We start from the raw sequence: 11,925 nt of genomic DNA, 5'->3' as shown, positions 1-11,925 counted from the left end.
CCCAAAGCTAATTCCCAGAGTCCCAAGAGCCTGGCGCCCTCTAGTGGATGCTCCCCATCACTGCGTTCTTCCTACAGCCTCTCATGGACAGCACAGCCTCCGGGAGACAAATACCACCTCTAGATAAAGTCCTGCCTGAGAAAGAAGGACACCCCTTCCCCTGGCTCAGGCTCTCACACTTGCTCTTCATCTCTTCAGGTTCCTTGGCCTGGCCACAGTACCTCTCAAGCCCTTGGTGAAAAAGCCGACAAAAGTCCTTTTCGTGAAGGATCTGAACTTACTCAACCATTCCATGATGCCCACAGACGTGAGTCAGGTCCCAGGGAGAGGGGCTGAAGGGGTGGGGACAACCAGAAAAGCTGGGCCACTCTGCTCCAGCCGAAGCCTAGTGCCCTCACCCAGAGAGCGCTTCCTGCCCTGGGGGGTCCTGTCACACTGCCATCATCTCTTTGACTTCCACAACCGGCTGCCTGCCCACCCATATAGATTATTTAGTTGATCATCCTGGGTGTCGGTGACTGCGCTAGGCCTGGGGTACGATATGGAATGAAACCCACTGTATATTGGAGCAGGCACCACTCACAGTGACAAGTGCTCCAGCACGTGTCCCAGGGCGAGGAGAGCTAGGTCACTGAGATCGAGAGAGAATGAATGAATAATTCCGCTTGGGAGATGAAAGGTTTTATGGAGGAGGTGATTAAGACATCTGAAAGACCAACCAGATGAGAATAAGCAAAGGCTATTCATTCAGAGCTTTCTGTAGTGAGGGAGGCAGCCATTGTCATTTGGTTTTGGCAGAAACTCAAAGGCAGGTGCAGAAGAGGGAAAGGTTCATAGTGGAAAAAGGGAAGGCCCAGGTGTGCCTTGATTGGCAGCTCTTGGCATCAGGGATCTGGAGGGAGCTAACTAGAAGCCGAGCATTCTGCATGATTGGCTAGGCAGGGTACACATTTGGCTTTCTCTGATTGGTCCTCAGCTAGAAGTGGGGATAGAAATTAGGGAAGCTGTCAGTTATTAATCCAGTCCTGGCTGTTTGGGGCTGGTTATTATTGTATGGCTTCCTGGGTTGTTGCTAGAGCTAGTGGTCTGACTTTCTAGAAGTCCAGTTTCCTGGGCTGAGTGCTGCAGTTCATGGCTCAGGTTCTGATTTTATACATGATCTGGCCAATGGAGTGGCCATTGTCTGTTTGTCTGTTAAGTTTCTCAGACACGTCTTAATGAGGGCATGAGTTTGTCCAAAGGACAGGAAAGGAAGACCGTCCTTGCAGGTGTATAAGGTGCATGCGTGAAGGTGGCACAGTATGCTCAAAGACTGTGGGTGGGCTGCCCACACTGCTGGTATATGGGGACAGAGGAGTGAGCGAAGGGAGTAGGCGAGCTGAGACTGGGTGGTGACCAAGGGCCAGAGGTGAAGAACCTTGGGGTTTATGCTGCTGAGTTGCGACTTTACTCTGATTGTTGATGGCACTTTGGGAGTATTTGGGGGGTGGTTCTGGCAATAGTCTGGAGGATGGATGGGTAGTGAGCACACGGGAGGCAGGAGGTCAGTTACAAGGCGTTTGCAGGAGTCCACACATGAGGTCATGAGGTGCTGGGCTAGGAGAAGAGCTGTTAGCATCAGTGGCTCTAGATTGGTCCCAAGTCACCTCGCCCTCTCCTCCCCACCCTCCTGCATCCTCTTCTGTCACCACCACTGCCATGTGGCTCCTCTAATTTTCAAATTCTCTCCACTATAACCCAGTGCTCTCTCACCACCAGTTTATAACAACTTCCCGCACCCCAGAGTCCACAGGCCCCCATGGTGTGGCCTTGCACGATGGCCAGCATCCCTCTACCCAGGAGGATTGGGTGTGAACCCGCCAGGCTGGGCTGGGTTCCGGTGCTATGACTTAGCCAAGGATTGCACTGTCTAGCTTACAGTTCCCCTGCCTTTGCCTTGCAGTGCACTGTCACGTTACAGGTGTCTCGTGTGAGCAACCGGGACATTGAGAAGACAGGTATGTCCTTCTATGGAGCTTAGCCCTACCTTTCCCCCCACATAGCTGGATGGCCTCTTTGGGACCTTCGGGACCCACCCCTTGAGGCCTGCAGAAGGGTTGTGACCCGGTTAAGGTCTAGAGGCCAGATCTCCAGACACTTATCTGAGGCCATCTGTCACCCCAATATGTCCATTCGTCATCTCTAGACATAAAACCCAGCCTCCAGTTGGCTGCGGATGAGGTAAAATGGACATTTCTAAGAGCCCTCATGTGTGGAGAGTGGGACCTGGGGCTGCTGAGGGCAGGAGGGGGCCCATGGGAGACTCGGGAGGACATGCGCCCCCCTCAGGACATGGCCATATTTTCATTCAGGAGCTGGTCGGTGGGGATAGAATGATTAAATGGGGAAAATGCCTCAAAACATCCTGAGCCCCACCTGTGACCGCTCACCCAGGAGATGAAGACTACCTAGGCGTAACTGCACGAGAGGGGGCCAGGCAGAAGCTGATGGTCACCAGCAATGCTGTGCAGAAGGAGCTATCCTCAAAGCCTCAGCACTTCCAGGTGAGGACTTTTGAGATGGGAAGCCCACGTGATCTGCTTGCCACCCTCGCTGTGTTCCCAGGTTCTTTCCGTCAGAGCATCTGACTGGCTACAGGTCCTCAGGCCCTCACCACAGCCCAGCCTCTCCAGGGCCACTCTGGGGGACTTCTGCATGTGGCAGGGGGGCAACAGGAAGTCCTAGTGGCTGTGCCCCAGCAGGCACTGGCCTGGCCCCTGCCCTTCAGGAGTCCAGGGGATTGTCGACACACAAGGCTGCCCACAAACAAAGTGACATTAGTTGTATGGGACACACTGACAAGAATTCGAGAGGATCTTTGGGAAGCTCCATGGTTCCACCATGAGTCCTAGAACCCCCACTGTCCTCCAGTCTCTAGCCTGTGACCTAACACTTCTGCCATGGTTTGGCCTGCCCTAGCCTGCCAGTTGCTTGGGAGGCTGAGAGTCATCCTCGACTGCCACTCTTTCTCACTGTACTCCTGCATCATCACTGGCCAAGACAACTCCTATTATCACCCGACTGCACCCACTTCCGCATCACCACTTCCAATCCTTGGCCCAAGCCACTATCATCGCTTCTCTGAAGCACTCTGTCTTCCTGAACTCCTGGCCTCCAGCTCTCCCCTGTCCATTCTTCAAAGTGGTCTTTCAAAGATGTCATTCTCATCATGCTGTTCACCTGCTTTAAAATGTCCTTAAAAACGAGGATACCCCGATGTCCTCAGGACAAAACCCAAACTCCTTACAATAGCTTCCCAAGACCTTGATACCCCAAGCCTGCCCCTCCAAGCCAACACTCTCTCTTGTCCCTGCTCCTTCCCACCCTGCACTAGCATCTCGAGCAATTCAAAGTCCCCGTTCTCTCTCTAGCCCCAAGGCCTTTGCACATGCTGCCTTTGGAACACCTTCCCTCTCCCTGTTGGCCCCATCCCTTTTCACCAGGCCAGTTTACCACGAAGGTCAGCTAGTCCATGTCACTTCCCTCCGTATGTGCCTAGTGGTTAGGACAAAATGCTGGCATGAGGGCTGTTAGCCTGGTTTGGCCCAGTCTTGCCTCTGATGGTCAGGTAGCCACATAAGTGTCAGTCCTGGAAGGGACCTGGACTTGATGGAGATGCAAGAGGCCTCATGGAGAGTGGCTGGACTCACGGTGTAGGCTGGAGCACTGTATGCTGTTTACTACCCACAGTCAGACAACAAGCTCTCACGACTGTGCCCTGCTCGCCACTGCTATTGCCTGTTCCTTCTCTCCCAGCCTCAGCCAGCCTGGGACTTAAATGTCTCCAAGTAGCTCTTCTGCCTCCTGTCTTCTAATTCCAGGCTCAGATGTCACAGTCCCTTTATCGTACATAAAAAGCAGCAGAAGAAATCACAAATCGTGACCAGACCACAGATCACAGATTCAACTGCATGGAACTTTAGAATTTTCGATTCTTTAAAAAGATCACAGACAAAAATACAAACCAACAATCTGAGAGACCGTACACTGTATTTTTTTTTATTTTGTAACAAGCCTGTACCAGTTGACAAGAGAAACTGAGTCCACACAAGGTAAAAGGGCAGAGCAGTGGAGAGGACAGGTTCCAGAAGGAAACAGAAAGAGCCAAGGCCAACTCCGGGCTCGTGCCCAGGCTAGTGGATCCAGCTCCTGCAGGCCTCTCCCTGTGGCTCCTCTTCCACCTGTAGCAGATGATTCTTGACACGTTTGGCTATTTTAAAGAGGAGTCCCTGAGGGAGACGGGGAGTCCAGGGCCCCAACGTCAGGGCCCTGTTTTCTCCCCGGTAGGTCCGAGTGAAGGTGTTTGAAGCCCGCCAGCTCATGGGCAACAACCTGAAGCCAGTGGTGAAGGTGGTCATCGGAGGCCAGCAATACCAGACGCGGATCAAGATGGGGAACAACCCTTTCTTCAACGAGGTGGGCTGCCTGCACCTTTCTGGGACGAATGGGACACTTTGGCCAAGAGGACCGATCGAGCTGCACATTCATTTCCTGTGGGCAGTGGCCAACTTGGTCCTGAACAAGGGTGTTTTCATTGGTTGAGCAAACATTTACTGAGCACATATGGAGGGCTGTGCCTGGCTCTGGGAACACAGACAGAATAGTGTGGGCATTGTTGAAAGACATGGCTGTGGCTGGAGGGGAGTGGCTGGAGGTGAGCCTGCACGATGCACATCCCATCATGGGTGGCTCTTGGGAGACTTGGAGGGACTGAAGCAAGAGAGTGATGGGGCCAGGCTTGCATTTGGGAGGGGAAATTCTGGCTGCAGCAGGAAGTCGGGTGGAGTGGTCCAGCAGGGCGATCTAGAAGGAGACGGAGGCTCCAGTTTCCATCCCATGGCAGCTAACTGGGGGCAGGGGGGACCGCTACCCCTGGCCTTTGTCTGCTCAGAAAACCCTCCAAGGCCTGGCAGGCCTCTGCTGCAGGAGGAAGAGCATGAGGGTGGGATGCACCAAAAGCTATTGAAATGGGTAAATGACAAAGAAAGGCAACTACTCTGAGCCTTCAGGCTTAGCAAGTCTCTGGTAAAGTGGTGGACGAAACTTTTCCACCCTATCCTCTTCTTCAGATCTTCTTCCAGAATTTCCATGAGGTTCCTGCAAAGTTCTTCGATGAGATCATCTTAATCCAGGTACGAGGCAGATGAGACGGGTCTTCCCTCGTCCCACCTCGACTCTGAGAAGCACTTTAGCCCCCAGCCCCATCCTTGGAGCCACTCACTTCAGATGGTCTTTCTGACCCCAAGGCAGCACCTCTACCACCTTCCTCCCTCCTGGGCAGCCCAGACCCTCATTCATTCATTCTTTCATTTATTCATTCAACAAACATGGAATGCCAATTGCTAGGCTCTGAGCTGGGCACCAAGGTAAACAAAGAATCCCCTTCCCATGTGCTGGGACTGACTCTCATGCCACCCAAGGGACCCTCAAATGTCCCTTCAACACGGCACATTCCATTCCCCAGCCAGAGGGAGCCCCATAACAGTGGCAAACGTGTTTATCACATGCCCCCTATGTCCCAGCACAGGGCTGAAGAGAGCGAGGAGGCCGTCCCTCAAACAGTTTCCATGTTTGTGGGGACCCAGGCCCGTAGGAAACAGCCAGTACAGTGGCAGGGAGAGAGCCGGGTGCACTTGCCTTTGTGTTGACCTTTGTGATGATCGAGTTATTGGCCTTTGTGATCAATTTCCTCATCAGGAAAATGGAACTGAAAACCTAAACCTCACAGGGTTAGAATCTGAAGGGCTCTTCCGGTTCCTCCCTTGGGGGCGGGGGGAACCAGGCCTTCGAATAACTGAATAAAGAAGTCACCAAGCTCTTTCTGGAACGCCCTGCAGGTGATGAATTCCTCAGTGATGAGATTCAATGCAGAGATCGGGAGATTCCAAGTGAGCACTGTGGAAGGGAGCCGGTTTGGGGAACCGGTTAGGGACCCGTCCTGGGCCTCATGCATAGACCAGGGGAAAGGACTTGGATGTGCATGCAGAAAGATCCAGAGTTGGGTCCACCTACCAACCGGGTGACATAGACAAGTTATTCTGAGCTTCTGCTTCTTCATCTGTAAAATGGGTAATACTTTCCTCAACCACACAGTCATTGTGTAACACTTATGAAAATGCTGGGTGCCTTGTTGAAGTCGCCACACTTGTAATACGATGGACACAGGTCAAACCCCTGTTTCCAGGAAATAGTAGCGGAGCATTCAAACAGGCTGACCTGATGGAGAAATCCAGAGAAAGATCACTGTCTGTGAGGACGGAGGGAAAAGTTCACCTTGGGAAAAGACACAGGCTGAGAGATGAGGAAAGTTTACAGGCATGAGGAGCCATGTGAAGACTCCCCGAATCCAGGAAGATCAGGCAAAGGAAGGGTTGCCAGGTTTCTTTATCACTACTTGTAACAAGCACATGAAGAGTCAGGATCAGCCCCTCCCCCACTTCACCCTCAGCAGCAGTGCAGACTTAGAAACTAAGGATCCACGGAAGGTAGATGCCAGGGGGTCAAAACCATGTGCTTCCGACAAAGGCCATTGCACAGTTTTCAGACAATGGTTAATGATATGAACCAATGAGTAAATTACAGAGGGCAGAGAAAATCTGAGCTTTAAAAAACATACTTTTTGGGAAAATTTCAAACATACACAAAAGTAGAGAAAGTAGTATGGATTCCAAGATCCTCATCACTTGGCTTCACCAATACATTGCCAATCAGATTTTGTCTATACCCAGCCCACTTCCCCTCCCCACTTTTGAATCAAATCTCGGACATGATGTTTTATTTTTAAAAATGTCAGTATGCATTTCTAAAATATAAAGATTTTATTAAGTGTAATCAAATACAATTATCACATTTAAAAACCTTTATGATTCCAGGATAACATTAACTATCTAGTCATTGTTCAAATTTCCCTAATTGTCTTATGAATTCCTTTTATACTTTGTTCAAATCAGGATCCAAACCAGCTACATGCACTCATGACTTACAGTTGGTTAAAATGTATTCTCAGATCTCTCTTATCTTGTTGGTTCTGCCCCCTTTTTTTTCCCTTATAATTTATCTGTTCAAGAAACTGGATAATTTGTCCTACAGAGTTTTCTCCCATTCTGGATTTTGCTGATTGCATCTCCAGGGAATGACATCACTGGTCCCTCTGCCCAGGTATTTCCATCCAGAGGCTCCACCAGTCTTGGCTCAATTATTTGGCAAGATGACTTCAGCAGGAAGCACAGAATGAAGGCCGGTCTTTCTCTATGTTGTTAACAGCTACTGATGATAACTGCCTAGATTTACTACTATGTTAGGGGTGACTCAGTTTTGTTTTCTTCCAGCTTTATTGAGGTACAATTGACATTAAGTGAATTGCACATATTTAAAATATATAATTTGATACACTTAAAAATATGTGCACACCCGTTAAACCACCATCACAATCAAGAGAAGCTACACATCATTCTACAAAGTTTCCTGTGAACCTTGGTAATCCTTCCCTCTCACCCCCATTCTGCCCCCTCCCATCCCCAGGCGACCACTGGTCTGCTTTCTGTAACTATAGGTTGCTTTGCATTTTCTAGAATTTTATATAAATGGACTTTTTAGTTTGGCTGCTTTCCCTCAGCATAATTATTTTGAAATTCATCCATGTTGGATGTATCAATAGTTCATTCCTTTTTATTGCTGGCTGAGTAGTATTCTATTGTGTGGACATGCCACCGTCTGTGATTATCCAGTCACCTGTTGATGGACATTTAGATTGGTGATATGTGGGGGCTATTATAATAAAGCTGCCGTAACATTGGTGTATAAATCTTAGTGTGGGCACATGTTTTAATTTCTCTTGAGTAGATATGGGGAAGTGGATTGCTAACTCATATGGTAGGTATATGTTTAACTTTTAAAGAAAATTCCTAATCGTTTTTCCTCCCAAAATTCTAAACAGGTTTTACCATTTTATATTCCCACTAGTGGTGCCTTAGAGTTCCAGTTGCTCCACATTCTCATCAACACTTGATATAATCCATCTTCTTTTTTTTTTTTATTTCAGCCATTCTAATTATGTGTAGTGGTATCTCACTGTGATTTTAATTTACATTTCCCTGATAACTAATGATATCGAGCATCTTTTCATGTGCTTGTCATTTCTATATCTTCTTTGTCTGTTCAAAGTGTGTGTTCAAATTTTTCACTTGTTTTCATTGCATTGTTTTCTTACTGTTGAGTTTTGCAAATTTCTTATATTCTGGATACAAGTCCTTTATCAGATACATGATTTGGAAACATTTTCTCCCATATATGACTTGTTCTTTCATTTTCTTAATAGTGTTTTTCAAAGTGTGGATGTTTTACATTTCAATGAAGTCCAATTCATCAGATTTTTCTTTTTATTGGTGGTACTTTCATTGTTATATCTAAGAAAACTTTGCCTACCTAACTCAAGGGGGTACCCGAGTTTTAAAGCAGGCCTAATATGCAGGATTTGGGGACTGCTCTGTGGCCCCTTTGGATGTGAATTACAAGGGTAGCCTGAGTGTTCTGTGGCACCTTGTCCCACACCACTTCAATCCTGCACCACATCCCACCGGCCTCAGTCAGAAACCTTGCCCCGGGACAAGGGAAAATCCAGCTTCTCTCTGTCAACTCCTCCCTCGACCTACCACCCAGAGATCCAGGCTGTGTTGGCCAGGCAGTGCTACCTCGTGGTTAAGGATCCTTTTAATCCAGGCCTCCTCATTTACTAGCTGTAAGACTTGGGCTGGTGGCCCTAACTAACCTTTATTCCACTCTTGTCTTTTCAGACAGATATTGGTTTTATCTACCATTCTCCAGGTAGGTAACAGTTGTTGCAAACGTGTGTCTTCTAAGAAAAACAAGACCAGGTGTCAGAACATCACAAAATCCCCATATGTTTCAACACATAGGGAGAGAGTACTCAAAGGTGTGAATTATTTTCTGTTTTTGATAATAGTTTACTGTAATTTATGATATTTTATCTTGTTTTATAAGAACAGCATCTTTTTCTGCAAAACTCAAGGCATCCCTTTGGGTCAAATGCTAAACTTCTATTGTAGCCTTGGGTTGAATTTCTATTTTTGAGGCCAATGCTGAGGAATTAAAGTTTGAGTAGAGGTTTCCTCTGTGACCTGGCCATGACATTCATAGCAGGTCGGGACGGGACTTAGGGTTGGAGAAAATGCTCGCCTGTCTCAGCCTAGGATAGTAACAGCTGCAGGCTCCCAGGATGGGGGATAGGGCCTCTTACCTCCTCACGGCAATAGCTGACAGCCTGGTGAGTACCCTCTCTCAGCTTACTGGTAGGAGTGGCTGCCATTGTCCTACTACTGACAGGACCGGAACATGAGACACATTTCCACACCTCTCTCCCACACAAACACTGGCTTCAGGGGAGAAGGATGGAGACTGGAGCTGGTCTCCCACGGGCCCTCTGCCTCTCCAGGTCACACACTCATGAGGAAATGGTTAGGCCTCTGCCAGCCAGATGAACCCAGCAAGGGTGTGAGAGGCTACCTGAAAGTCACCATCTGTGCCCTTGGTGTGGGAGACCAGGCCCTGGTAAGGTCGCCCCACCCTTATCCCAGTAACATTTCCTAGCCTGGCTGCTCCCGTGGGGTACCCTGGAGACCTCCAAGTGGCCATTGGTCTCCACAAGTTTTCATTTGTCCATTGTGTCACTTTAGGGTTGCCCGCCCCTGCCGTGGCCTTGGCCACGCCTCCCCTTCATGACTCTGACCCAGTTAGCTCTCTGGTCTCTGCAGGTAGATCAAAAGCTGGACTACGATGGCACCAATATTCAGATCTTCAAGTCAATGCTGGTCCCCATCGACATGGCCTACTTACAGTTCTTCGTCTACTGTGCTGAGGACCTGCACCTCAGTGAGAGTCGGGGGCGGGGGGCAGGGGGCAGCCCTGAGGTTCCCCACACAGTGGCATCCTGCTCCTCGGGGGGCTTCCCCGTTTCCTATGGACACTAACCTAAGATTCAGGTGGAAGGAGAGTGCAAAACTGAAATCTCCCAAGAGTTGTTTTATGGAGGCCCGTGGATGCCCTTTGAAAGGGCCATATGCCCCATCCTGTGTTGGTTCCCTGTGCCAACCCCCACCCCTGCTGCCGTTATGGGCTGTGGCACAGAACAGTACATCCAGACAAAGTGGAAATGAGAGAGTTCTGCCCAGGGCCATCAGATTACATTATGGGGGAGGGTTTTCAGTTGTTTTCACCTTTCCATTTCCTCCTCCTCCTCTTCAAAAAAAAATGCTGCTATCTCAGAAATCTTTTAACTTCTTGTTTGCAGAGAAACACCATGTAGTGAGTCCTGCATTGGAGGTGGAACTAATTGGGGAAAAGGTAAGTGTAGAAAGGGTGTGAGGCTTAGAGAAATGACCACCTAAGGAAACAAGTAGTGGGCAGAATCCCAGGAATCATATTCCAGCCCTTCCATTAATGGATGATGTGATCCCACTGGACAAGGAACTCTGTGAATGTGGAGGCCATGGCTTAGCCACCCTGTCTACCAGAGCTCTGCCTGGTGCCTCCCGTGGATAAGATACTGCCTGAAAACCAAAGATACAGTGCCTGATGAGTGAATGAGTGAATGAAACAACATGCCTGTAAATGACCATCATTGAAACTGCCACCGTCTCCTCTGGGCCTCAGTTTCTTCATCTATAAATTGAAAGTTCCGGGCAAAAGAGTTGCTTATATTCCATGAATCTCTAGGAATAGACTAACATTTTCCAAAGTGTGCTGATGAATGTTATGTGCAAAAAAACATTAAAGTTAGGCTTGTCTCAGAATTTATGCACCATCATTCCCACCATATTCTACCTATGAGAAGTCATTAAATCCAGCCCATACACAGGGGAGGAGGGATAGTTTCCAATTCTGAAGGGAGGAGACAAAAAGATCAGGAGCCACCATACCGAGTGTGGTTTGTACCACAGGTCTAGGTGAGATGATCTTGGGTGGTAGATGGCACACATTTTTCAAAAATTTTAATATTCTTGTGTTTTTCTGAGTGTGTATGAAAAAGTTTAAGCAGTCCAATGAACCTCTGATTTCACCAGCACAATCACTTAGAATAAAAGTAGGTTTATAAATGAAGTCAAGTGAACCTTCGAGAAGTGGGTGCCATGTGTATCACTGCCACAGCATTGTTTCTGCTCATTTTTCTGGTGGGATCTTAGAGTTTATCTAACAAAATCTATGTGTAAGCACTCATGTGATAAAGTTAGAGCCCTATATCTACTTAAAGATTCAGTCTATTGAAAGCTTATTTAAAGACAAATATTAGGAATCTGGACCCGGGCGTGTGCACAAAGGACTGAAGTTGTAGCTGACGAGACGTTGTCCAAGTGTCTTTAGACCAGAGATCAACCTTGTGCTCCATCTGTGCGCTGGGCCAGAAGGGATGGAAAGTGAGGCCAGTGGACGGAGGAGGGGGCAGGCTGGCACTGACACCCCTGTGGGATGTTCCCAGCTCAAGACACAAGTGCAGACCCAAACCGAGAACCCAATCTGGAACCAGATCCTGACCTTCCGGATACAGGTATTGCCACTCTATCCTACCCTCCTCCCCAGCCCCACAAGGAAGGGACGTTTGGGTGTTGGTGTGTGTATGGGTGTGAATGGAGGGAAGGGTCAAGGAGCATGTGAGCGGGGAGGGCTCTGGCTGATAGGGAGCACAAGGGAGCCCAGGACTATTGGAAAACCTTACTTTATCTAGCATTAAGAAATGAGTGGGTCACGCGACTGAATTTTCCAGAAAATGCAAATGTGCCCTTTCACCCACGTTAAAAAACACAATGCACAATTACTTTAAAGACTCAGTCTAAATTGTATGATGAATTTTCTTATCCCCTAGACCAAGTGCTC

General features: G+C 48.5%; 1 protein-coding gene across 1 annotated transcript in view; it reads left to right on the top strand.

The window, feature by feature from the left end:
- The first annotated feature begins 295 nt into the window (after positions 1–295).
- The window catches only part of FER1L5 (fer-1 like family member 5), a 39,135-nt gene continuing 27,505 nt past the window's right edge, over positions 296–11,925 (top strand). Inside the window, exons 1-11 of the mRNA XM_039872639.1 lie at positions 296–307; positions 1,943–1,997; positions 2,434–2,543; positions 4,327–4,455; positions 5,109–5,171; positions 5,877–5,927; positions 8,832–8,862; positions 9,491–9,606; positions 9,810–9,927; positions 10,346–10,398; positions 11,531–11,599. Of these exons, the coding sequence (XP_039728573.1) occupies positions 296–307; positions 1,943–1,997; positions 2,434–2,543; positions 4,327–4,455; positions 5,109–5,171; positions 5,877–5,927; positions 8,832–8,862; positions 9,491–9,606; positions 9,810–9,927; positions 10,346–10,398; positions 11,531–11,599 (807 nt within the window). The remainder of the gene's footprint in view (positions 308–1,942; positions 1,998–2,433; positions 2,544–4,326; positions 4,456–5,108; positions 5,172–5,876; positions 5,928–8,831; positions 8,863–9,490; positions 9,607–9,809; positions 9,928–10,345; positions 10,399–11,530; positions 11,600–11,925) is intronic.

The sequence above is a fragment of the Pteropus medius genome, unplaced genomic scaffold (genome assembly GCF_902729225.1).
Source record: "Pteropus medius unplaced genomic scaffold, Ma_sr-lr_union100, whole genome shotgun sequence".
In the NCBI taxonomy this organism is placed as follows: Eukaryota; Metazoa; Chordata; class Mammalia; order Chiroptera; family Pteropodidae; genus Pteropus; species Pteropus medius.
Note: the sequence above shows the minus strand (reverse complement) of the source record. Positions and strands in the feature narration are given on the sequence as shown.